Source organism: Oryzias melastigma, linkage group LG14 (genome assembly GCF_002922805.2).
Source record: "Oryzias melastigma strain HK-1 linkage group LG14, ASM292280v2, whole genome shotgun sequence".
NCBI classification, from domain to species: Eukaryota; Metazoa; Chordata; class Actinopteri; order Beloniformes; family Adrianichthyidae; genus Oryzias; species Oryzias melastigma.
Genome location: NC_050525.1, coordinates 566,509 through 593,431, shown reverse-complemented (window position 1 = coordinate 593,431; position 26,923 = coordinate 566,509). Strand labels below are relative to the sequence as shown.

General features: G+C 44.3%; 1 protein-coding gene across 1 annotated transcript; it reads right to left on the bottom strand.

Annotated features, from left to right (window-relative positions):
- Positions 1 to 201: 201 nt before the first annotated feature.
- LOC112142693 (macrophage colony-stimulating factor 1 receptor 2) lies at positions 202 to 26,923 on the bottom strand. The gene is made up of 22 exons (XM_024266221.2): positions 26,761 to 26,923; positions 19,384 to 19,650; positions 16,875 to 17,165; positions 16,641 to 16,777; positions 16,403 to 16,565; positions 15,921 to 16,290; positions 14,430 to 14,545; positions 14,239 to 14,347; positions 13,930 to 14,099; positions 13,707 to 13,813; positions 10,836 to 10,962; positions 10,595 to 10,699; positions 10,406 to 10,516; positions 9,038 to 9,200; positions 8,770 to 8,852; positions 8,384 to 8,469; positions 8,193 to 8,315; positions 1,604 to 1,715; positions 1,426 to 1,525; positions 1,232 to 1,358; positions 1,080 to 1,164; positions 202 to 1,006 (listed from the first exon to the last, which is right to left on the bottom strand). Exons 1-22 carry the CDS (start codon positions 26,813 to 26,815, stop codon positions 945 to 947), a joined length of 3,069 nt encoding a protein of 1,022 aa, XP_024121989.1. The 5' UTR covers positions 26,816 to 26,923; the 3' UTR covers positions 202 to 944.

Genomic DNA, 26,923 nt, shown 5'->3' with positions numbered 1-26,923 from the left:
CAGAGTTCCAACAAAACCTGCTTCTTGAAACGGGCCCCAGGAGATTCACTATAGTGTGAATCCGTACTAAACAATCACACAGCTGTCACTTTTTTTGTTCTAGTTAATAGTTGCACTAATTTTACTTCATTGTTAACTTCCTAGTAGTGCTCTGTGTAAGTGTTAAATGATAAAAGAAGGTTAACAAAAGAAAAATCTAGACAATTTTGATGTGTTTATTACATTTGTTCATTTTATTTTCGTGTAACAAAAGTATCGGATCAGAACTCGGTATCGGCAAAAACTCAAAATCAAATGAATTGGATCAGGGCCCAGAATACTTGATCATTTTAGCAATAACAACAACTTTCAAAGATACAAAATGACACCTGAAGGAGAAAAAAAGAAAAAAGAAATGATATAAGGCAGTATGACACTTTTGTCTGTTGATCATCTTTCACCCATTGACTTCCCTTGTGATTTCTGGCTTTACATAGGATTTTACGGTCTTAAAGCAGTCACATGAAGCTCCGTATTAAAAACAAAATTGTTCATCTGTTTTTGTGTGTTTGTTTGTGTGAATCTGTAGAGAGGGGTCTGGATATTTCTGCTTATACGTCTATGCTAAACAATAAATGCTCCAGACAAAACAACAATTCAGAAATATAACAGTTTAGCTAAACATTAAACACAATTGTAACAAATTCAAAAATGTTCAGACATAAAAAAGGTTAAAAAATAAAGCAAGTACAATCATTAAACTAAACAAAGTAAATCACTCTCTGTTGCCTTGACTCAAAGAACTGAAATTTGCTTGAAGACGTCACAGAAGTCTAGTGGAAATACTTTCTCTGGATCCATTGGTCCCATTGCTGATAGATGGGCGGAGCTTTGGTGTTTGATTCTTATTGTGTGAATACAGTTCTGCTTCAGGGTCAACTGATCCCTTTCTTTAGATGAGACATTCAGGTCTGTTTGTAGATTATCTCCATCTTCTCAGCTCCAGTTTCTCGGTTGTCATGGTGACCTGATAGTTGCAGATCATGGAGTAAAGTTGCTGAAAGTTTGAAGGCTATTCCAGCTCTTTTCAGAATCCTTACCTGACTCTTCTGCTGCTCTTGGTTTCAGTGTTTGCTCTGGGACCTCCTCTTCCTCTCTCCGGTCGTCTATGTTCCTGTATGTTGGCTGAGAGGAAGAGGAGGGTCAGTGTCGGGGCATGCACGGGTCAAAGCAGATTCAGATGAGTCCTCACCTCTGGGCTGTGGCAGCCCGATGAGCCACAAGTGCTGAGGAGGAGCCTGTTGATGTGCTCACCGACCTGCTTGAAGGTGGGTCTGTGGGTGGGTTCCAGACTCCAGCATAGCGTCATTAGGTGATACCTTCAGGGACAGATAAGTCTCATCAAAGAGTAACTTAAACAGCATTTTCAGAAGGGTGCAGACCCACATTTCAGCTGGTGCAAAGTCTGGAGCCTCCATGTGGTGTCCATCTTTGATCATCCTGTAGAAGTTGGCATCCACTGCAACGTTGGGATATGGACTCTTACCTGGACAGGTGAGCAGAGAGAATGAAAGTGATCTCAATGGTGTCAAATGGGACAAGCTAATGCTGTTTCCATGTTTACCCAGAGAGAAAATCTCCCATAGCAGGACACCATAGGACCAGACGTCACTCTGCAGAGTGTAGACGCACTGGAAGATGCTCTCAGGGGCCATCCACTTCACCGGGAGCCGGGCCTTTCAAAAAAATCCAGATTCAGAAACTGTGTCAGGTGACAGTCGTTGGACATCACTTTACAGACTAACAGGAAGTTTGGGATTCTCTGAGGAAAGAGATCAAGATCGCCAAACGGGAACACAAACAAAATCTGAAGAACCACCTGGCTGACAACGACTCTAATGCTGTGTTCACACCGGACATGTGTTACACCTCCCATGCACAATTTTATGAACAACCATTCTGCCCGTGATGTACACACCGGACCAGCATTGGATAAACAGGGAGCTACAGGGAGTGTTATGGTTTGGGGTTTTCTTTATTTGGTTTTGTGTTTTTGTACTTATGTTTTGTCTCCTTTGTGCACAGGGTGGCGTGGGGCAGGAGGCGTGGCCCTCTCTAACTGGTGACGCTGCACACCTGCTTCCAATTAAATCAGCTTTAAAAGCCTCCTCCTGGCTCTTCCTCCCTGCCAGGTTATTCCACTTCCATGTGGCCTCCTAGTTCCTGTTGCAGCTGTCTTTGATCAAAGCCTCCTGCCTCCATCTCCTTAGTTTGTCGCTGTTTCCATCAAATAAATCTTCTCTGAATTAACACCCAGTCTGGCTCTGCGTTGGGATCTGTCTACAAACCCTGACAGAATAACCTGGCCACAATGGATCCCGCAGAGCTAGACAAGGTGAAGCAAGCCATCACTTCTCAAGGAGCTCTTATGGGACAGCATGACCGAGCTCTTCAGGAGATCATGTCTTCTCTCCAACATCTCTCCACCGGAGTGAACCGGCTCGGCGGTCGTCTTGACGTGGTTTTCTCCCAACTCAACTCCCTAACGCCTTCAGGTCACACTCCTTCCGTGGAACTCAACCCAGCTCCAAGTCCAGCTCCCCCTCTGGCTCCTGCCTCGCAGCCCCGCGAGCCCTTCATCCCCACTCCACACAGGTACTCAGGAGAACCAGGACTCTGCAAACAGTTTCTCCACCAGTGCAGGCTCGTGTTTGAACAGCAGCCCTTCACGTATTCATCCGACAAAGCTAAAATAGCTTTCGTCATGAGTTTGCTTTCGGGGAAAGCGTCCGCCTGGGCTGTTGCGCTGTCTGGCGGAGCCTCCCCGCTCTGTGAGTCCCTGGCGTTATTCACCGCAGAAATGCTGCGCGTTTTTGATCATCCCCTGCAGGGGAAAGAGACAAGTAACCGCCTGCTCGCCTTACGCCAAGGTTCTGATCCAGTCTCGGCTTACTCCATCGACTTCCGGATTCTGGCTGCAGAGTGTGGGTGGGATGAGAAGGCGCTGACTGGGATTTATTACCGCGGCCTCAGTGAGGACATCAAAGATGAACTGGCGGCTCGCGACGAAACATTAAGTCTGGAGGAGCTGATTTCCCTCTCCATCAGACTGGACAACCGACTTCGGGAGAGACGCAGGGAAAGAGCCGGAAGATCTTCGTACTCTAGCAGCTCCTCTCCGCTCGAGCCTCGTCACCTGCCCGTGATTCCTCCGGCTGCGGCTCAGCGGGAGGCCACGCCCACTTCAGCACCTATCCAGCTGGTCAGCAGTGAGGAGCCCATGCAGCTCGGCAGGATTCGGCTCTCTGCAGAGGAACGTCAGCGCCGCTTCCACCAGGGGCTCTGCATCTACTGCGGCCTGACCGGCCACCTCCGGCGCAGCTGTCCTACATGGCCAAAAGACCGGGCTCATCAGGCTCAGGAGGGGTGCTGGTGAGCCGTACTCCTGTTGATCCCTTCTCCAGACGCCTCCTTCTTGAAGGTACTGTTTCTTTTGACTCAACCACTGTAGAGATCCATGCTTTAATGGACTCGGGTGCAGATGACAACTTCATTGACTCTCAGTTTGTTTCTCAGTCCAAGATCCCTACAGAACCGCTCCCAAGCTCTAAAAAAGTGTATGCTTTGGACGGTAGACTGTTGGCCTGTGTAACTCACCGTACTCTCCCCTTATCTCTGCTGGTTTCTGGCAATCACAGAGAGTTAATTATTTTTAATGTGGTTCCCTCTCCGTCCTCCCAGCTCGTGTTAGGTCTACCCTGGCTTACATTACACAACCCACACATAGACTGGTCTTCTCAATCCATTATAAACTGGAGCCTTTTTTGTCACTCACACTGTCTGCATGCTGCTGTGCCGCCTGTTGCTCGTTTACACGAGCCCGCTAACCCTGTAGACCTTTCCTTAGTTCCACCAGAGTATCATGAACTCAAAGACGTTTTTTCTAAGGACCGTGCTACGTCTCTGCCCCCCCCATAGACCTTATGACTGTGAAATTGAGCTGATACCTGGTGCTCCACTACCTTCTAGTAAGTTGTATAACCTCTCCAAACCGGAGAGAGAAGCCATGGAGACTTACATCACAGAGAGTCTGGCAGCTGGACTCATTCGCCCCTCTTCCTCTCCTGTAGGGGCCGGATTCTTTTTTGTTGAAAAGAAAGATAAGACCCTCCGCCCCTGCATCGATTACAGGGGTCTCAATGACATTACTGTCAAGAACAAGTACCCTCTTCCACTCATGGACTCTGCCTTCAGCTCTCTCCAGACTGCCACAGTTTTCACTAAACTGGACCTCCGAAGTGCCTATCACTTGGTGAGGATTAAAGAAGGAGATGAGTGGAAGACAGCATTCAACACCCCACTCGGACATTTTGAGTACACTGTTGTGCCCTTCGGATTGACTAATACACCTGCTGTTTTTCAATGTTTCATTAATGATGTGCTTCGTGACATGTTGAATAGATTTGTGTTTGTTTATTTAGATGATATTTTGATATTTTATGGACTCTTGAAGAGCACGTTCAACATGTCAGACATGTCCTCCAGCGGTTGTTAGCCAATAGACTTTTTGTTAAGGGTGAGAAATGTGATTTTCATGTGTCCACAATAAGTTTTCTGGGTTTTGTGATCGAGAAGGGGCAACTCAGGCCAGACCCTGCTAAGATCAAAGCAGTGGCAGACTGGCCTACTCCCACCAACAGGAAACAGCTCCAGCGGTTTCTGGGGTTTGCAAACTTTTATCGCCGGTTTATCCGGAATTACAGTTCAGTGGCCTCCCCCCTCACCAGGCTCACCTCTGTAAAGGAACAGTTCTCCTGGCCCTCAGAAGCTGATTCAGCTTTTCAGAGGCTTAAGCATCTGTTTTGCTCCGCTCCTATACTATCCCATCCAGATCCAACAGCTCAGTTCGTGGTGGAAGTGGATGCATCGGAGTCTGGAATCGGGGCGGTGCTTTCCCAGCGGTCATCCTCGGATCAGAAGATGCACCCCTGCGCCTTCTTCTCTCGGCAGCTCTCATCAGCAGAAAGGAACTATGACGTGGGAAACCGGGAGCTGTTGGCAGTGGTGCTGGCTTTGACCGAATGGCGTCACTGGTTGGAGGGAGCATCTCAGCCATTCCTGGTATGGACAGACCACAAAAACCTCTCTTACCTCCGTTCTGCCCGCAGACTGAACCCACGTCAGGCTCGTTGGTCCCTCTTCCTAGGGCGCTTCAACTTCACCCTCACCTACCGTCCCGGGTCCCGCAACATTAAACCTGACGCTCTATCCAGACAGTTTGAGAACCCAGCTTCTAACCCAGCACCTCAGGACACTATCCTGCCCCGTGACTGTGTGGTCGGTGTTGCTGTCTGGGAAGTGGAGCGTGACGTCCAGAGAGCCCAGGAGAACTGCCCTTCTCCTCCTGAATGTCCCCCTGGTCTTCTGTTTGTTCCTCCACCTGCTCGCTCGTCTGTGTTGCAGTGGGGTCACTGCTCCCAGGTGGCCTGCCATCCTGGTGTACACCGCACCTTGAACCTACTGCAGCAGCGCTTCTGGTGGCCCTCCATGGCCTCCGATGCGCGGGAGTTTGTCAAGGCCTGCTCGGTGTGTGCTCGAGGAAAAGCGTCCCACCGTGCTCCAGCGGGACTTCTGCGACCACTCCCTGTACCTCATCGACCATGGTCCCACATTTCGGTGGATTTTGTTACAGGCCTTCCTCCCTCAGACGGTAACACCACCATTCTAACCATCGCAGATCGTTTCTCCAAGTCTGTCCATTTTGTGCCTCTCTCCAAGCTTCCATCTGCCTTTGAGACCGCCAACCTCCTTGTCCAGCACGTGTTCAGGTTACACGGACTCCCCCAGGACATTGTGTCGGACCGTGGACCCCAGTTCACTTCCAGGGTGTGGGACGCTTTCTGCCGAGCAATCGGGGCCACGGCGAGCCGCTCCTCGGGGTACCACCCCCAGACCAATGGACAGACTGAGCGTGCGAACCAGGACCTGGAGGCAGTTCTGCGCTGCGTAACGGCCAATCATCCTGCGTCCTGGTCCACTCACCTGCCCTGGGTTGAGTATTCCCACAACACCTTGGTCTCCTCTGCGACAGGTGTGTCACCCTTCATGGCCTCCGTTGGCTATCAGCCCCCCCTGTTTCCCTCTCAAGAGAGTGCAGTGGCTGTCCCCTCAATCCAGGACCACCTCCGGAGGGCCCGTCGGGTTTGGCACGAGGTCCGGGCAGCCCTCTCCCGTACTGCGTCGAGGAACCGCGCACTGGCTGACCGCCATAGGGTTCCTGCTCCGGACTACCAACGGGGACAGAAGGTCTGGCTGTCGACCCGGGACATCCCGCTGCGGTGTGAGTCTCGGAAGCTCTCACCTCGCTTCATCGGCCCGTTTGTCATAGACCGTGTCATCAATCCCTCTGTTGTCCGCCTGAAATTGCCTCCCTCCATGAACATTCACCCGTCCTTCCATGTGTCTCTCCTGAAGCCTGTCTCCTCCAGCTCTCTTAGCCCTCCGGCCGAGCCCCCTCCTCCCGCCCTGGTCGTGGACGGCGGTCCGGCTTTTGCTGTCCGTCGCCTTTTGGATGTCCGGCGGCGGGGTCGTGGCCTACAGTTTTTAGTGGACTGGGAGGGTTGTGGTCCTGAAGAACGTTCTTGGGTGCCCCGCTCCTTCATTTTGGACCCTGCTCTTATAACTGACTTTTATGCCAGCCGTTCGGCTGGGTCTGGTTGCCCGCCGGGTGGCGTGCCTTGAGGGGGGGGCACTGTTATGGTTTGGGGTTTTCTTTATTTGGTTTTGTGTTTTTGTACTTATGTTTTGTCTCCTTTGTGCACAGGGTGGCGTGGGGCAGGAGGCGTGGCCCTCTCTAACTGGTGACGCTGCACACCTGCTTCCAATTAAATCAGCTTTAAAAGCCTCCTCCTGGCTCTTCCTCCCTGCAAGGTTATTCCACTTCCATGTGGCCTCCTAGTTCCTGTTGCAGCTGTCTTTGGTCAAAGCCTCCTGCCTCCACCGCCTACCTGCTCCTTAGTTTGTCGCTGTTTCAATCAAATAAATCTTCTCTGAATTAACACCCAGTCTGGCTCTGCGTTGGGATCTGTCTACAAACCCTGACAGAAAGGGGCTTCTTCTTCTTTTGCTGTTTACTAGCACATCCACCACCTACAGTTGGAAGAGGTTTGGTGTGCAAATCTGGAGAATCTTCCTCTGGGCTTTTTCTTTTACAATTCTATTGTGATAAGAAAGAGTTAGGTACAATCCAAATTCGTCTCTTCTCTCTACCCCTCCATTTGTAGAGGCATTTATAGTGGAAGCGGTCTCCAAAATAGTCTTTTTAAGGGTCATCCATCCAAGCGGAGGGATACAGAGCCCTCCATTATGAGGGTAAACCGTAACGCGCAGCGTGCTCATCCTATCATCCTATCAAATATCTGAACTTTGGTGAAAAATATGAGTCACATCAACCAATCAAACACACCTTTGAGGCTGAAAACTTTTGACAGGAGCTCCTCCCACATGCATCAGAGACCCGTTATAAGAAGCCGGTTTTGTTGAAACTCTGAGTTTGTGAACTCAGAGTTAAGGAAAACTCTGAGTTTCTGCTTTCAGAAATGGAGGTAACTTAAACCCGGGAAAGTGGGTTAAAGCAAACCCGCTTCATGAAGCGGGGGAAGCTGAGCTCAGAGTTCATCACTATTTGCCAATTGAATCATGATGTCTTTACTCCATTGCTCAGGGCTTGATTGAACAAACTTTGTTCAGCTGTTCTGAAACCGATGACTGAGTTTGCAAACTCTAAGCCAGTCAATCTGAGTTCAGGTTTGAACTCTGAATTTGTTAAACCTGCTTCTTCAAAGGGGCCCCAGGAGCATCTGGTTTATACACACTTAAGTGCAACAGCAAGTTCATCACGCGATTCGCTTTTGGTAAAGTCAGCACTCTGGAATGCCCTTCCACTCATTTCAGCCGCTTGTATTTGGAAAACCTCATTCTTTTGGTCATTCCCCAGAGCTTGTGTCCACTGGTGAGTTAATGAGGGGAATTTTGTTCTTAAAAATGAAGGTGGATATAAAAGCATGAATTGCAAAAAACAGTAATAGTTTAAGGGGAATCAATTATGTCCTAAAAAATAGGTTTCGACTCAATTGACTTCTGACATTGTCTGACTTCTTTGACAAACATAAAGAATTCTGGTCACCCGACCCCATTGTTGGTAAAGAACTTACATTTCCCTGAACAATGTAGCTGTCGTCGTTCCGGATGTCCCGAGCCAAACCAAAGTCACAGATCTTTGCAATGTGCTGATCAGTCAGCAGGACGTTCCTCGCCGCCACGTCTCTGTGGATACACTGAAGACCAAGGAGCAGGTGAACCGGCGGCACCGATAGTGAGCATTTTTGTGTGTTTATGTGTTTACATTTCTGGTAGACAGGAAGTCCAGACCCTGAGCCACCTGGTATGAAAACATCATGAGGTCACAGAGAGATACACCTGGTGTATGACCTGGCAGACGGACAGAACAGGAGGTGCAGGTGAGTCCGAATTTGTTAAAGTGAGTTCAGGTGACTAAAAAGCATTAACCCTTGTGCTGTCCTAGGCATTTTTACATTAAAAATGGGGTCATCTGGACCCCACAAGACAGTGCACTGCACTTTTTTTTTCCAATGATTTTTTATCTTCACTGGTGTCCGCGGCAGACATAAAATCCTGTCTGCCTTTGTGGGATCACTCATCAGTATAAGGGTGGGGTCATCTGGACCCCACAAGACAGCATGAGGGTTAAAGCGAGTTCACGTGAGTCACCAATCTTACCCATCTGAGTTTTTCCTGGACTCAGAATTGGCTGCATCTCCTGATACTCGGAGCAGCAGGAAATCCCGCTGTCACTGAAACACACCAGAGGAGACATCAGCAGGTGATTGGTCCATGAGAGCTGTCCAAACACATGGGGCAGATGTGTTCCCCTCAGGGATGTTTTTTCTATCGTGCATCTAAGTTTTCTTTAGCATTTCTAAAAAGTTCCTGGAATGATCAAACTTTTCAAACCAAAGGAAAGCGGAAACCCTCAGACCTGCGCAGCCGGGCCTTTTGCACCGCCATGTTCTTGTAGCACGCTGCCCCCTCTCCGTCTTCTGCTGTCAGCATGGTCAATGCCATCAAGTCCTGGGCGTGAACCCGCAGGAAGTTGAGCAGGTCGCCATGGATACAGTACTCTGTGATCATCCACATGGGCCCTGATGATGTTTGAAATTAAGTAGATGAGAAACCAGAAATCTCACAGAGCGGATGCCCCTCACTGAACCTGTTTCTGCTGGAGTTTCCTCACTCCTCACTAAAATCCAAATTAAAGGACGTTGTAATATTTGTATGACTGCTGGGGTTTGTTTAAGGATGGGGAATCTCACTTTCTTCATTCTAAACCTTTTCTGTCTTCTCTCCTTTTCGTTCATGAATGTGTATTATTGCAGTTGTGGACTTGTGTCTATCTTGTTACAGATGTGCCAGCGTTTTTGTTTCCATCCCTTGTTCTTTCTTACTGGTTCCCACTGGTTCTGGATGGTGCAGGGCGATTAAAACTGGTCTGGGTCTAGCTCGGACTGGTTTGTTTAGGTATTGCCATCTATCTATATTCTAACCCACATATTGCTGTTAATGGTCATAGAGATTTTGGAGCCTTCAGTGAAAGGTGGGATCCACCCTAGGCAGTTTGCGAGTCAGTTCCATGGCCACTCAAAGAGAGAAAAACACACTAATATTTACTCAGAAGAGACCATTTAGAGTCATTACTTGATCTTGGGATAGTTGTCTTTTTCTTGTTGATTGATTTAGCATGGTTCTTGCTTTACCAGAACATCAGAAAGCTTCAGCTTGACTTAGTTGTTCTACGCTGGTTCGGATTCTGCCAATCAGATCCAGTGCAGTACACTCTGCGTCTGATTATCCAGAAGTATCAAACACCAGCCCTCGAGGACTGGTGTCCTACATGTTCTCCAACCAACCTGCTATTGAAGCTCCAGATTTGCTAAACACACCTGATCCAGGTAATCAGCAGCAACAGGATCTCTGTAAAACCAGCAGGAGGTCGACCCTCGAGGCCTGGAGTTTGACACTCCTGGATTATACCAATCAGACACCATGGACTGAACTATGATGGGTCTGATTGGTATAATGTGGTCACATTGGTGTTGGTTTCTAATTCTGTATGAAGTGGTTTTTGTGCCACCATATTGCAAGCAAAGATCAGAAAAACATTTTTTTAGATCAAATTGTTTTGCGTTTGCAAACCTTTTTTGCCCTAAAAAATATTTTTTTCTCTCTCCATCTCTCCATAATTCTGGTCCATCTGTAAACTATTTTTTGTCTAGTTCCAGGTGGTGACATGATCCAGTGCCTGCGGTGGGTCTGAGTTTCAGGTTCATACTGAGGAGCTCTACGTCACCTCCTTGAGTGCACGCCCCCAGCAGGTTGACGATGTTGTTGTGGTAACCAAGGTGACTGAGGATCTTCAGCTCAGACATGAGAGCGTCACGTTCTTCTGAATGAGCACTGGCTGTTGAAGAACATGCAGTGCATAAGACCACTCCATCAACTGTGCACTGAAGAACTGGACATTGGTAGGAGAACTAACGTTTGAGCATTTTGACAGCCACCCTGGTGGCCTTGTTGTCGGTTCCAAGACCGTATGCAGTTGCCTCGACGACCTTCCCAAAGGCCCCTGAGCCTAAGACTGCACCTGAGGGACAAGCAGAGAAGCATGCCAGAAGTGAAAGGAACAGGAGGTTACCATGGTAACCAGTCACGTGGCTCCAAATACTTCAGGTCTGTTCCTACACCTGCCCTACTTTGTCTTAGCGTCTAAAGATTCCTACCAAGTCGCAGTTTGTCTCGAGGAAACTCCCATTCCTGGTTGTATGGCAGCTGGCTGGGGTCAACAAAGACGTAGTTGTTTCCATCAGTGCTCTCGATGATCTTCCAGCGTATCTCATATTTGGGTTTCTGACAAAAGAACCAAAAATGTGTGTAAGTTTTCTACTTGTGACTCCAAAATGAGAAAACTGATTCTACTCTCTTTATCCTCCAGACTTCAACTACAGAGATGCAGTGAAGGATGAGATGAGGCACACGAGTGCTGAATTCATAGTCTTTATGAAAAACTTTACCTATGTATAACTTTATATATCCTTTTATTTTAAAAATTCTTAACAGCTTTTCCCACAAAATAATTCAAAATCATTTTTAAGTTCTCAAATTCCTTCTAAATAAAAGCAGCATGGATGCTTCCATGTTTAATAATTACAGGTCAATGTCTAATCTTTTGGTGTGAAAGTGATTGAAAAGCTGCTTTGATCCAGCTGAGCCAGAGCAAACACGAGGACACGCGATCCATTGCTATTGTTCTTCTGGTACTAAGTCCAGGTACATGCAGAAGGTTCTGGGCATCCAATCTAAAGTTAAACCAATGAGGCGAATCATGAACTGAACCTTCACACTGAATTGGTCTTGACCCGGGTTAAGAATGATCACAATAGGGGCTTTTGACCCACAGTGCGGAGCTGGAAATTGGAGTACTGTTGGTAGAAGAAGGAGAGGAGGAAGGACTAGAGAAGGAGCTTTGAATGTTGGGGCTACAGTTGGTGAACATGATGGAAAAAGAAGAAAGGTGGATGTCCTGTATGTTTAACAGACCAGATTTAAAAAAAAAAACAAAGTTCATAGATTTGGATTGGGTGCAAGTTGTTATATTATGGTGTGGATGGAAAAAGTCAGTAATAAAGTACGGGTGATGGTGTGAAGGGAAATGTGGTTGGAAAGCAGATGAAGTGGATCAGGACAGAACGAAGACCAAGAGGTCAAAGCTGAACAAAGAGAATAAGAGCCCCGTGTAGCTTTTAGCTACCCAGACTTTGGGAGGGAAAAATGGTGACCAATATCAGAGTTATCCAGCCGTACAGTTCAGATCCAGATTCCAGCTCAGACCAGGAAAACAAAGACGTCCATGAATCTATTTGTCTGTATTTTATTTTATTTTATTTATTCATTTACAAATGCGCTGAAAGGGGACTGCACTCATTTACATTGTATAATGTAAAATGACAATAAAGTTATTTAAAAATAATAAAATAAAGAGGATGCCTCAGAGTTGAGATGAGCAGGGAGCTTGTGGCTCTTTCAGTTTTAGGGTCACAATCGAGAGTTTTTTTTTCTATCTGCTCCTGATCCAATAGAGTTTGAATAAAAAATACTCAGAAATGCAATTTCAATCTTGAATCCTTTTGTATTTGTTCTCCATCTTCAGAGAAATGCTCCAAGAACATGTTAAAAACACCAGAAAAATCAGAGTGGGTCTTTAAAATGGAGTCGGCGGAATAAACTACACCTGAACATTTCAAAAACCAATGAAATGGTGCTGGACTTCCGCCGGACACCTGCTGCTCTACAGCCCATCACCATCGATGGAGAAGAGGTGGAGGTGGTCACCACCTATAAATACCTGGGAGTTCACCTGGACAATAAACTGAGCTGGTCACCAAATGTTGACGCCATCTACAAAAAAACCCAGAGCAGGATGTACTTTTTAAGGAGACTTGCTTCTTTTAATGTCTGTCCCAAGTTGCTTTTTATTTTCTGGCAGGCTGTTGTTTCCAGTGCTCTTTTATATGCAGTGGTGTGCTGGGGGGGCAGTGCTAGTGGAAAGGACATGAAAAGACTAAACCGCCTTACCAGGAAGGCAGGTAAGGTGGTGGGTCAGAGTCTGGAGTCGGTTGAGTCTGTGGTGGAGCGGAGGATGCTGGTGGAGCTAAAGAAAATCCTGGAGAACACCAGTCACCCCCTGCATCCGGTGTTCTCTGCTCAGAGGAGCTCTTTCAGCAATCGCCTTGGCTCACTGCCGAGCTCCACAGAGAGATACCGGAGGTCATTTGTACCCACTGCAATCAGACTGTATAACACTGCTGAGAGGGGGAGGGTGAGAAGGGGACCCTGATTGTACTGCTGTTTTTATTGTCTTTTATTGCTCTTAATGATATTTATTACTTGATTTTATTTATTTATTTATTTATTTCTAATTTGTGTGAATGACCTGGAGCTACAGACTGCCATAATTTCCCTTGGGATTAATAAAGTATCTATCTATCTATCTATCTATCTAAACTGATGAGGTCATCATCTCCTGAAGGCCAACCTCTGACAAAGACCCACATGTCTGTTTGAATGTTCAGAAATGTATTCATATTACAATGTAACTCTTGTGCTATCCTTGGTATGTTGACGTTGGGAAACAAAACAAAACAGCGCCCGGAGGTTTTCTTTTCAGTGATTTTTGATTTTCATTGGAGTCCATGTCAGACATGAAATCCTGTCCACCTTCATCCACATTTATCATGGAATGGATAACATATGAGTGTAAGGCTTGAGTCATCTGGACCCCATAAGATAACAATTTATGTCACTTTACCTCAGTAATGTTTGGTTTTATTCTCCATATTATCCAAAACAAGGCAGAGTCCATGAAGACTGAAGCCAGTTTGCCTTCTCATTCAGAAAGAGCTGCACTCTGTTGATTCTCTGCTGCAACTTTCCCAACAATCTTTGAAGATTTATTACCAGTGGGCCCTAAAAACATTCGTCTGCAACAATCCCACAACTTTAAAAACATCTGAAACCCCCTCTGAGCAAATTGGTCTGCTTTTTGCTCTAGAATGTAAAAGTTGAGAAAAAGAGCAGCACTATGCATAACCGACCTTTCTCCACCTGTGAAGGACGACCAACAGGAGCAGGAGAAGAATGGTAGCAGCACTTATAGCTCCGATCAGAACTGGTGTGTAGATGCTGTGAAATCTGACAGGACCTGGAAGCAGCAGGATTTAGTCAAATCAAAACTTTAAATCATCAAAAATGATTGACAGACTGGAAACCTGAAGCCCTCATCCCCTTCCATCTTTGATTATAGATGAAATCACTCACAGTGATGAAAGACTCCGCTGGATCTGCCCCGCAGGTTGAAGGCTGCACACTCCACTGTGAGGACATGGTCTTCTGTTGGCATTGGGAGGAGTGTCCTCACCTCCTCCTCCTCCTCCTCTTGTGAGGTCAATATACCTGGAATTCCCTGACTGGAGGAGTCGTTCATACACCTGTAACAGACAGATTATGTCCACTGGGTTTCCCCTTTTTATCAATGAAAAGGATGATTGCTTAAGGAAGGCTTCAAACACTGGACACAGCTCTCCACCTCATTCATCACAACTCAGGTGCTGCCCCTCTGATACTTACGAGTCCTGGATGCCCAGACAGACGAACCAGAGAACCGTGGGTCGAGGATACCCAGAACTTGAGCAGCTCAAACTGTGGTTCTGTTGGGTTATGGCAACCGTGGGAAAGCCTGTAGGAAAAACACTTTAGGAAGACCTGAGCGCGGGTGATGCCGTGACCAGCAGTGTGGGGATAAGGACAAAGGCGCTCACTGTAAATCAGCAGGGTCACATCCTGAGAGCCGTTGAAAAAAGGGTTGGAAAAATGAAACGAGTATCGACCCTGATCCTCCTGACGAACCCGCCGCAGCAACAGGGTTGCTTCTGACCTGCAAGAGCACAAATATCAACATAACAGAGGTCATCGGGGAAGATGCCACCTGGAAAAACTCCTTTGACCACAAAAGGCCAACGTTTAGTCCCTGTAGTAGTTCCCAGCGTAACAGCACCCACTGTTTCACATCAGTGATTTGGCAGAGTTTTTACTCTGATTTTATGGTGTCTACACAATTGAGCCTCTGTAGACTGAAAACTTTTATTTCCATTAAAAGACTTGACATCCTTTTGTTCCTAAGACACTGCCCTGTCGTTATTTGGATAGATATCCAACTTCATATTGAGATCTGATGTATCTAATGTGTTTCTTTAAAGTGCTCCTTTAATTTTTGTAAGCAGTACTTTGTCTCTATAAAATTTAGTTTGAAAGAGAAACCAGAGACAGGGAGGAGAAACATCTTAGTTATTAAACACATAGGTGTGCAATTACACTCACATTTAATTGGTAAAAAACATTAACATTTAATTTTAGCTTTTTTTTTAAATTATTTTAATGTAATTCCAAAAATGAGAGACAAATGGGATAAAGGTGACATCCTTACTCTAAATTTTTACTCCAAAGAAAACAGATTAAACTGAGTATTTGTCTTTCCCATTATAATTGTCTCACTCTGCAGGAAACCTCCTAGCAGGCTTAGCCACAGATTTGAGATCTTTTTGGCTTTTGTAAATGTATGCAGCTCAATTCAGTGGATTAAAGATGGCATGAAGATAACAAAATATAAAACATTAATTTAGATTTTAATTTAAAACAATTATTAATTGGAAAATTAATGGAAAAACATCAATGTCATTTTGTGAATATTCCAGCAGTAAAGGCTTTCCAGACCCTAATGTCTTGTTTTCACTGAGTGGTGCAGTGCGGGACAGTTCAACATTTTTTTGTGCTCCCGTTATGAGTTGGATTCATTAACCCTTGTACTATCCTAGGCATGTTGGCGTTGGGAGTGGGGTCATCTGGGCCTCACATCCTGAACTTTTTGTCTTCACTGGTATTTGTGGCAGTATCTGTCCACCTTCATCCACATTTGTCCTGGGATTGATAACAAGTCGATGTAAGGCTTGGGTCATCTGGACCCCATAAGATAGCAAAAGGGTTACGCTGTACTGGATCACACCATTTTTGGACCCCCATTGGTTGTAGAAAAATAGAATGGACTGGGCGGAGCTACTGTTGAAACCTGTTGATTGGCGGACGGTGAGTGTAAACGCTCACCTGAAACACCTGGTCTACCATAAACTGGACCAGACCGCTCAGTGGAATCAAGACTATACAGTCCAGAACTGCATGGGAATCATTCCTAAAACCAGGGTCAAAGGAGACCCTAATTACTATTAAAGGTAGCATCTATCAGTTAGCAGGCTGACCTGTCTTCCCCGGCGGTGTAGCTCTCCTCAAACACTGTGTTGTCTGTGTTGCTCATGTACGCTGGCGTCATCCATTTCTGATGCTTGACTGGAGGATAGGCCTCCATCACAATGGTGAGCCTGACGTCTCCGCCTTCGTGGACGTCCACTCTACACCTGTTGCTAATGAGACTCTCATTCCTTTCATTGCTAATGTTGGCAATCAGTTTCTCCGTGATGGCTGGTGAACTGTTGCTAGGGTTGACTGCAGGCCAGGCCTGTGCTTTCACCACCATGCTGCTAACGTTAGCATACTGGTCCTCCTTGACTTGAAAGGCATTGGTGTCAGTTGGGGTCTGTAGATACAAGTAGAGCTGCAGGTAGGGCCGATCTATGAAAAGGGGACAGAAGTTATCACTGAATGTTATTGTGTCTCTAGCCAGAATTTGTTTTAGCTTCACTGTATATTTTTTAATGTTTATGTGCCGTTTGGAGTTGCGTACCCAAAACTCGAAGCTGCACAGTTTCCACTGTAACCCCCCCTTCATTGTGAGCAATGCAGAGGAACTCCCCGCCGTATTTCTGACTGACAGCAGAGACTGTCAGAGTGCTCCTGATGATCAACTGCTTGTTGACGAGTTGCCGGCTCACAGAAGTGTTCAGTTTCTGAAATAAATTTTGGTAGAAAATCAGAGAGAGGACTTTGTCACAAAGTCAAAGAGTCGACCTCTGACCTCTCACCTTCACACCCCGGTGTGTCCAGGTGACATTGAAAAAGTGGTCTTGATTACTGGCCTGGCAGGTGACCTCAAACAGCTCTCCTTCCAGACGGACAAAATTAGTCTGGCTGATAGACAGGGTCGGTGGGTGACGCAGTGCTGCAGATACCAGAGTGGGCAGGTGTATGTACAGGTGTGTAGTTGGGTGTGAAGACACATTAATAAACTGCTGTCTGTAGAGGTTTATGGAACTTACGGCGGATCACCAGTTCAAGAGGGCTGGATCTGAACTGTTTTCCATCACGCCAGCCTGAGCAGACATATTGTCCTCTGAAGGACACTTGCACGTCTTGGATCCAAGCTCCTCTTTGGGGGTTTAAGGTGACGTTCATTCCTGGGGGCAGGGGTCTTCCATCTTTCCGTTGGAGGGTGAGGTTTGTGACGGACGGGTCTGTCAGCAGGCATATGAGCAGGAAGTCCTCACCTTCCGTTAAAGTAAAGGTACTGCGACGACGTGTGACGAACACCGTTGAAGGATCGCTCGGGTCTAAAGGACAGACATCAAGGAAAACTGTTTGTTAAAGAGCAACCAAACAATAAATCAACTTATTTTTGAATTCTATAAATTGGGTTTTAAAAGTGTTGTCTGTTCGTCATTGCAAAATTTTTGACAAATTGAAATAAACTTTTTTATTCTTGAAAACACATTCAAAAATCAACTGTGTGCTGCCCCCTACAGGTTGAATTGAGGCATTCCATTTGAAGTTCGTGATTGGTCAAACCATTTAAATCAGGGGTCTCAAACTCAATTCAGGCTGGGGTCACTGAAGGCAGAGCCTGTGTAAGGCCGGGCCGCATCAGGATTTTCACAAGAAAAACACTAATGAAACATTCCAGTGTTCTCAGATATCTTTGTTTTTAACACAAAATAATGAATATAATAAATAAATATATTAAATAATGAATTAAAAAGCAGGCAAATCAGTATGGAAGTTTTTTAGTTCCATCGGACTCTGAATTTTTTTTTATGTTGAATTTCTGACCCATCGAAATTTTAAGTCTCGAAATTAAAAACACAGATTTTTTTTAAGATAGAAAATCTTTTTGGCAGCATAAAATTTTGCTGTTTAGAAAGCAAGGGTTGGAAAAAAATTCAGAATAAAAATTCAGAGGTTTAAAAAATTCAGAAAAACAATCTGAGGTTAAGAAAATTCAGAATAAAAATGCAGAATAAAAATTTAGAATAAAAATGCAGAATAAAAATTTAGAATAAAAATTCAGAGGTTAAAAAAATTCAGAAAAAAATCAGAGGTTAAAAAAATTCAGAGGTTAAAAAAATTCAGAAAAAATCAGAGGTTAAAAAAATTCAGAGGTTAAAAAAAATAAGGATAAAAATTCAGAGGTTAAAAAAACTCAGAATAAAAATTCAGAGGTTAAAAAAAATTCTGAGTCTGATTGAACTAAAAAACTTCCATAAATCAGTAATACATTAAAATAATAATAATGACCATACAACAGATACATATTACTGAAGAAACCACATATTGACTGACTGACTAGAGAAAACTCATTATTTTTATTCAGTTTCAAATGTCTGTATTAACAGATCCTCCTTCAGAGTGAGAGAGAAGCCCCGGTACCCAGAAAATCTTTGAAGGATTTTATTTATTGTAGATTTTTGTAGAACTCCTCACAATAAATAAATCTGATCTGTCTTCCATTCATTGGAGGTGGAGGGTGCTCGCGCGCGCTGGCTGCATCAGTGAGCATTCGGAGGCTGCTTTCCACGGGGGTTCTATTCAAACGCGCGTAGCTGAATATCGTACTTCTACTCGCGTTTACATGGACTGGAATGCGCGCCGACACAGCCGGTGTGTGAACCTTAAAATTCATAGACACGCCCACGCAGGTGCGAGCCAAGCTCAGAATCACGTTTGACAGGCGGGAGCAGCGGATCACGGCGCGGGGCGGGCTACAGGTTTGAGGCTCGGAGCTTGAGGAGCTCTGATTCAATAGGAACAACCAGCACATCAAAAAACGTTTTCCTCGACATTATATGTGTATTCATTCTAAGAGAGACATCCACAGACAGAGATGGTAGCTCAGAAACACCTTTATTTTGACAAGACGCGAGCAGCAAATTCACTGCGCGGGGCACACGAATCTGTCACGTGAATCGGGTTTGGTGCTTCATGGCTCCTCCTCCGCCCAGCTGATTGGAGGAATGAATGAATGAGTAAGCGAGGCACTGGACAGCCCGCCTCCAGAGTCATATACCTCACCGTGATTGGTTCGTTCAGCTCTGCACACAGCAACTGTCATTCATATCAACCTTGCGGGCCGCACGAACAGTAATCTTTCATATGAAGACGCGGGCCGCAAATTATCAGGGGTCTCAAACTCGCGGCACGCGGGCTATCTGCGGCCTACAGGCCGCGAGTTTGAGACCCCTGATTTAAATGATCTGCAGCTCCAGTAATGATAACAGGCCTGCCCCCAAGCCCCACCCTTCTGACTGGATTATCCCATTTCGGCTGTGAGCGGAGTCAGCCTCCAACTTCCCTGTTTGGTTACCATTTAATTCCAAGAACTATGATGGCCTTGGAAGCACAGCTTTCCAAAGGTTTTGGAAACCAGGTTCCTTCACCTGTGCTCTAGTAAAGAAGGTTAAGGCATCAAACACAAAGATTGATTTATGAAAGCCTGCTCATTTAAAATATGTTCTGCTGAGACCATGACTGGAGGCGTGGCTTCTGTTTGTTTACCTTTGATGTACAGGTGGAAGGAGGTGTTCAGGTGCTCCAGGCTCTGGTTTGTGTACCCACAGGTGTATGTCCCTGTGTGTCTGGGATTTGCGCTTTTGACTCTTTGTGTCTGTGAGCTCCAGTTTATCCCTAATGCAGTACTGGACCAGCGGACAGACCTGTTGCCATGACAGCTGAGACTGAAAGCGGAGCCAGCCATCATGGTGATATCAGACTGGTTTGGAATGATGGTTGAGTTTAGACAAAGTCGTGGAGGACCAGGAGTTTCTGAAAAAGAAAACACAGTTTAATCCAAGTATTAGAATTGAAATTGAAGAATGTCCAACATCATGACCACATACAGAGGTGCTCAGCTCACACCTGAGCATTACAAGAGCTGACAGGACTGAACCCAGCAGTGCACCTGCCTCAGTAAAGATCTGTGCAGCTGTTAACATCAGAATGTCCTGCTGACACAGACATGATGGGCTGGGACAGTCGGCAGGGCCGGCTATCACAACAAATCACAAAGACAGCTTTCTCTGTCAGTTCTGGTGAGACCTCCAAGCAACGATACTCTTAAAAGTACTGATCCTGCCTAAGGGTGCATTCACACCAAACGTGATTTGGTTGACTAATTCATGTGCCCCTCCCCTCTTTAGTCTGGTGACAAGTTAAAAAATGTGTTCCTGAGCTTGACGCCAAAGCCGCGAGTGAGAGGAGCTACCAGCTAATCCTTTTAGGATGATGACTATAAGGAATGGTGTCTGCGGATATCTCAATTAGAATGTATGAAGACACAGATGATGTTGAGGAATCAGGTTTATTTGTTGTTAAGAGTTCTACAAAAACATCAGTAATCATGTCTCCATGTTTGGGTTTATGTGATTATTATTAAAAGATTTTCCCGCTACAGGGGGCTGTGTCTGTATGACAGCCGCTTCCACTGTGTTTCTGTGTCTCTGTGGTTGAGTTTGAAGTTTGACAAAAACACTTGCTTTGGATTATTATTCTGCTCGCTGATCAAGTCACTGAAAACGTCACGTGCCCAAAGCTGAGTTCCTGATTGGCAGATGCAATGCGGCAACTTGTCAAACTTCAGATATTTCAATGTGGGCTGCACCGTCCGATTCGCACCCCGTCGCTCAAATCGAGCTTCACTCTGCTTTTGTCGCTCAAATCCCGCAGCGGGACTTCAGATCGCCTGGTGTCGTGTCTGTTGCATTGACTCAACATTGAAACTGGACGCCTTTGCCACACGAATCTCGTTCGGTGTGATTGCACCTATAGGGAGACAGTTCTGCACATGGTGAATTATAACTTTCCTTCTCCAGAATCCAGGTAACGCTGATGCTATCAGTCAGAGTCAAGACCAAGAACCATTTTACATGAGAACCCGACCTGGTATCCCCACTTATTTATTATTTCTATCCCTCAACCAAAATGAGATTTTGACAAAAATTTGGCCACCAGTATGATCTCAGATATTTTTGTTATTGATGGTAAAAATGTTTTTTAATGAACCACCATCAACAGAACATGTAAACACACAAATGCATCCCTGACCAATCCCTGCTCTCTTTCTGATCTGTTACTTCTCAAGACCTGACCTTTTCCTGTTCAATCCCTGATTAATCCCAGCCCAATCCCAGCCCAATCCCTGATCAATCCCAGTCCCTTATCAGTCACCCCACAGATTAGCTCACAGTCAGGTCAGATTTACTTGTGAAACATTGTGTGACAGTTAAAGGACGATGTCTCCAGTTTCACAATCGTAACTACAGAGGAAGTGAAACTTCCAGCACAAAGTGTGTATGTTTAGCTGTGTCGGCATGGATTTGTGCATGTGTGTGTTTCTGTTTGTTATTATGGGTGTGTGATCAGGTCTGTGTGTACTATTGTGAAATAACCTGAGTGTTCTCATGTGTGTATTTGTAGAAGTAGGTGTGTGTCCTATGTGTATCAGTGGGCCTCTGTGAGTGTGTGTTTGTGTTATGGTGATTATGTGTCCTTGCAGAGGTTTGTGTAATGTTGTATGTGAGCATGTTTACGGACATGTGTCTCTTTGTCATTGTGAACGTGTGTTTCCTGTGTGTGTTTTGAATTATTATAAAAATATAAATCCAATTAGCCCATAAAGCTAAAGTTTGGTAGATTGATGCTAATGTTTAATGGAGTTTCCCATAGGACAGCTAATGCTAACACTCGGTCGATCTAAACATTCATTTCTGACTAAATGAACATCTTTATAAACTCACAGGCATGAATTTTACAAACTCTTTTAAGGGCATATTTTTTAAAATGGTCTAAAACACAGTTTTATGCTCATTCTTTCTTCTTCTTGAATAAGCTGTACCGCTATAGCGCAATTGGGACCTAGTGGTCAAACTGAAACGTCCTCCAGGAGAAGCAGAACAATGTTTCCAATGTTAATGATCTGAACATTTTAGTTAGAACTTCTCCTTTAGAGAATCCATGTAACACTGGATGATATTAACAATCTCATTATTTCACTGATACATTTACAGTATGTGAACTGGATCAGATTAATATAAATAGATTCAAATCATATAATAGATTATTATTGTATTTCTAAACAAATGTGTATACATTTGTAAACTCAAAGTTGAATTAAATTGAACTATTGAAAGAATCTGAAAAAATGAGAATAGAATTGTTTCTGGAGATTATAATCGATACCCAGCCCTGTTTAGATGTCATTAGAAACACTGATTTGCTCTGATGATCCTCATGTGAGTGTGTGAAGGTCAATGGCTCACTTTTCCTTTCAAATGTTTTGCCCTTTTTATTTATAATTTCTCCATCTCTTTCCATCTATTTTTCTCTCCATTTGCTTCTGTTTTGGTTTCTCCTTTTGGATCATATTTTATTTCCCTCCTTCTCTGTCCTTTCATTGAGCCTCCATGTTTCCTTCTCCTCTCTCCCGTTTCCTTATGTCTTCCTTTAGATACCTTTTTCTTTTCCCTTTTGACTCATCTCATAATAATGTTTCTTCTTTCATGTGTCTGTTTTCATCTATTCCAGTTTTCTTGTTGTCTCTCTCCGTCTCTGTTCTGGACTCTTGGATCATGAAGGTTGCAGTGGGACAGAAGCCGGCCCGGTTTCCTCCTCGTCCACATCGTGATGTTCAGACACTGCTGATCTGAGCAGAACTTTCCTCCATTGCCAGATCAGTTCTTCTGCTGGGGGGCTCGCGAGTGAGCGGGGAGGGTTGTCCTTCCTGTCAGCAGATGTGTGAGTTCACACTTCTGTTTCAGAGAAAGTCCAGCAGCTCTGAGGTTTCAGTTCGGGGGGGGCGAGTGGTGTGATGAAACCTCAGAAAGTCAGGAAACACATTTGTACCAGAGACCGCAAACACACAGACGTGCACACACACAGACGTGCACACCCCAACACACACACACGCACACACGGGATGAACGTGTGTGTGTTTGATGGTCCCTTCTCCCACTTCCTTGTCTCACTTCTTCTTTGGTGAGGACTCGGTTGGAGCATTGGAGGAACTGGTTACCACGGCAACATGTTTACATCTCCTACAGGCCCGCAGATTTAAAATAACACAGTTCTGGTCATTTTACATACAGACTATTCAGAGCATGGAGATGACTCAGAGCGCACACTGTCATGAGGAAGCGTTAGGCTGTCTAAACCCTTTGGACGATCTGGGTTCTGACTTAAACATCTTCTCTGTGAACCCAGAAGAAGTCTTGGTTCTGGTTTACCTGGAATGCTCTGAGTCCAGGTCCAGAGCTGCTGCCCTGACTTTTTGAGTTTCAGTTTCTCTGTTTTGAAATCTGTGGGTCAGAATTCCTGGTTCTGATGGTGTCATGCGTTTAACAGATTTGCTTTGTTTATCTTGTTGTTTCAGAAGTTCAGAGTTCTGTCTTAGCTCAAAAAGAACTTTGGTTTCCAAAAATAAGGCCGATTATTTCCGTCTCTAGATTGATTCAGTTTAAAATGATCCGGTCTGCCATCAACACCAGAACTGTGTTCTCCAGAACCCCATTTCTTTAAAGTCCTGGAGTTTCTTTACTGCAGGACTGCGGACCGAGACCTAAATGCTGCCAGAACCGTTCAACTTAAAACTTCAGCCAGGCGAGAGGAGTGCACGTCACGGAACAGTGGATCCACCTCACCTTTAAACTTTGTGTGATGTTTGCAGAAACAGGAAAGTGGGGAAGTCATTTTAGATCTGAGGTGATGCATTCAGAGCCATATAGAAAAGGAGACAGGTATAGCTCAGGTACAGCCAGGGTTTTTCTGAGTCATGTGACAAAAGCAGCAGTCCTCCTGATTGGTGAAGTAGGAACTTCGGAAGAAATCCTAAGTTGTAGGTCATCTTGTCTGTTCACAGAGTCGCTGTGGGCAATCACAGCTGTGGGTAGGAAGGATCTCCAGGTGCAGTTAGTGTCACAGTGTGACAGTGTTGCACCAGGTCTAAAGAAGTCTCTCACTGAAGACACTGCCAAAAAACTAGAATAGAAGTTGCTCTACAGAATCTGATTGCTGACAGCATGATGTTTTAAGTCATTTTGCAGCTGTTGCAGTTAAACTTATGGCTCCTGATTTGACTTTTTCTTTCAATAGATCTCAAGCTGAATCACTGGCTTTGGCCTTACGAGGAATTTGAGACTTTATAGAAATTCCAAGATATTTAATTCTAGACTGATGGTCTGCAACCTGAGGCTCTGGAGACTCATGCGACTCCTCTATCCCCCCATGGTGACGCTCTGGAAAATGTCAATCATTAAAGAAGTTTTGGATCATTTTTATCATTTCTGTAAGTTATCATTCATGTTTAGATTTTGACAATTCAGATAACTGAGCAAAATGATGGTAAAAGGTTTAATCTGCTGTCAGAGTGGTTTATTATCATAATAGGCTTAAAGAACATATTCTCATCTTCTGCTGTTCAGTTATTTACATTAAAGTGTCACCTATAGATTAATAAAAAGAAAAAGTTGGATTCTCCACCAATGTTGTCATTTTTGTATAAGATATTTGAAGGAGAAAAATGATGACAGAGCATCGCAGTGGTAGAAAATACCAGTTTGACTGGTTTTCTTGTGCTTTTATCCAATGAAATCTGCTGTAGAAGGAGGATCATACTGTATTAGACACCGTGTGGATTTTATTTTGAAAAGAATGTGCTGCGTTAAAAAATCTATATATGAGAAATTATAGCACCATACTAATTCGGTTTTTGTAATTGTTTAAAAGCTACAATTGAATTGAATAGAATAATGACTACAAAAACATGATTCAATTGTATTATTCTAAATAGTGAAGTGGGACTTTGTGGCTCTCGCTGGGTTTTAGTCAGTGAGAAACCAGACCAAATGGCTCCTTTATTGTCAAAGGTTGCAGACTGCAGTTCTAGACAGATAGTAGCACTAAACCAGAGGTCTACAACCTGAGGCTCCGGAGCTCCATGCAGCTCTTTTATCCCTTTATTTTGGCTCTGAAGCTTAAATGAAAAATGTTTATGATTGAATACATAATAGGTTAGTTATTCACACTTTGTCATTTCTGCTCAGATTTTTAACATGTCAAACAATAAGCAAAAATAGCTTAATTTACTGTTAAAAATTCTATAGAATTTATCTTTAAATTTGTGTTTTTAGTTTATAGCTGGTCAAACAAAAGTCTCTAAACATTGTTTTATTTTGTTAAAAGCACTTCCAATTAAGTTGAAGCCAAATTTAGAAAAGATGAAAAGATATTTTTGTTTAAACAAAATGAACACGGTGAACAATAAAGTCATAGTGAAGAGGTCATAGCCCAATAAGTCTACGGAGTCTCCATGAAAAGTTGGAAGAATTGTTTAGTATCCCAGATTCAACGTCTGGAAGACACAACCCTCATATAGAAGCTAGTTCTGCCACATTTTATATAACCCCCCAGATTCACTGTGGTGGAATTTAGAAACTTTAAGCTTTTGTAGATCATATAAGATTTACCTTTGAAACCCAGAGCTCCAGTGTTAATGCTCTTTGAGTTACTGTATTTTTTTAACTGTTAACACGATCATTCTAGTAGATTCTGAAGGACGAACGCGCCGCCTTCCTCCTTCAGAATCTACTAGAATGATCGTGTTAACAGTTGAAAAGTTACACTAGGTTAAAGATTTTGTGTTTAAGTGTCATCGGTGACACAGTTTAAAATATTGCTTCATTTCAATTTCAATGTATTTATTCAAAAGGGACAGGACCAAAAAGCATTGTTACGCTTTCAAATGTAACCGATGCCATGTCCACAGGCCGTCTAGCTAACAGCTACTTTGCAGACCCGGTCCTGAGTATAAACAAAACACAACAAACAACAGAGACACAAACACCAACACAAAAACACATATAATCCAGAACAATCACTACTGTCTGCATAGATGTGCAATAAAATGTGTGTCTTTGAAGATTTGATGACCTTAATTCTTAATTGCAGACACCTGCAAAAACAAAGGACATAATGTTCACAGGCTTGATTGGACTTAAGCCATTGTTTTACTTAACAAGTAAATAGTTTTGGATCTGGGAGAGCTTTTAATTTGGCAGGTATGGTGTTCCAGATCTGTGGACCTTTTACTGTGAAGGAGCTTTGACCACATGTTGTCCTACATTTCTCTGGTCTGCAGTCACCATTAGCAGCTCCTCTTGTGGTAACTCCTCTGGAGTTATAATGCACATGGACATCAGTTTTAGTGAGACCGGATTGTTTTGTCAAAATCTAGCATTGCAAAGTTGAATTTGTCATTTAGGAAAGTGGTTGGCAGATTTAGGAAAATGACCCCACAAAGGAAACATTCCTCTTGGTGTGTTGAACTGTGACCCAAAATGGTGGAATATCTAGACATGCAGAAGTGGGCGGTCCGTCCTCTTTACAAAAGTCTGTCAAAAACTAAAACAATCAAAAATGTTTCTAACAATAAGACCTAGAGTCTTCCACCTGACCACATGGAGGCACTGTTGAGACAACTTTGTCATAGATTGGGTAGAAAATGCTGAAGTTTATGTTTACCATATTGTAAGGTTTTAAAAAATATGCATTCAAAGTTTGGCCTTATTCATTTCCTATGTTCAGCAAATGTAATAAAAGTATAATTAACTGATTATATTTAGTTAATAAACCACAATAGTAAATCCTGCCTAAAGTAACAGCATCCCTTCAACAATGGTCTTTTACCAACTATGTGTTTCCATGTTAATATCTGATGTGGTTTTGAAAGATAAGAAACAGAAAAGCAGCAAAACAATCAAATTTACCACATCTGGAAGACAGAATACTTGATTGCTGAAAGCAATCAGAATATAAACTACAATGGGTTGTTGGATAAGATTCTCTGATTGCTTTCATCAATCAGACGAGAAGTCTGGTTCTGACCTGCAGCACAGCAGCCGCTGAGGGGGACCCACACCAGCACAGAGAGGAGCCACATCTTTGCTGCTCCTACTGAAGGCAAACGGACTCTAACTGAAGGACATACTTCCTCCTGAAAACACAGTCATCCTCCTCCTCCGCATGCTCCTCCCTCTGCTCCTAACTT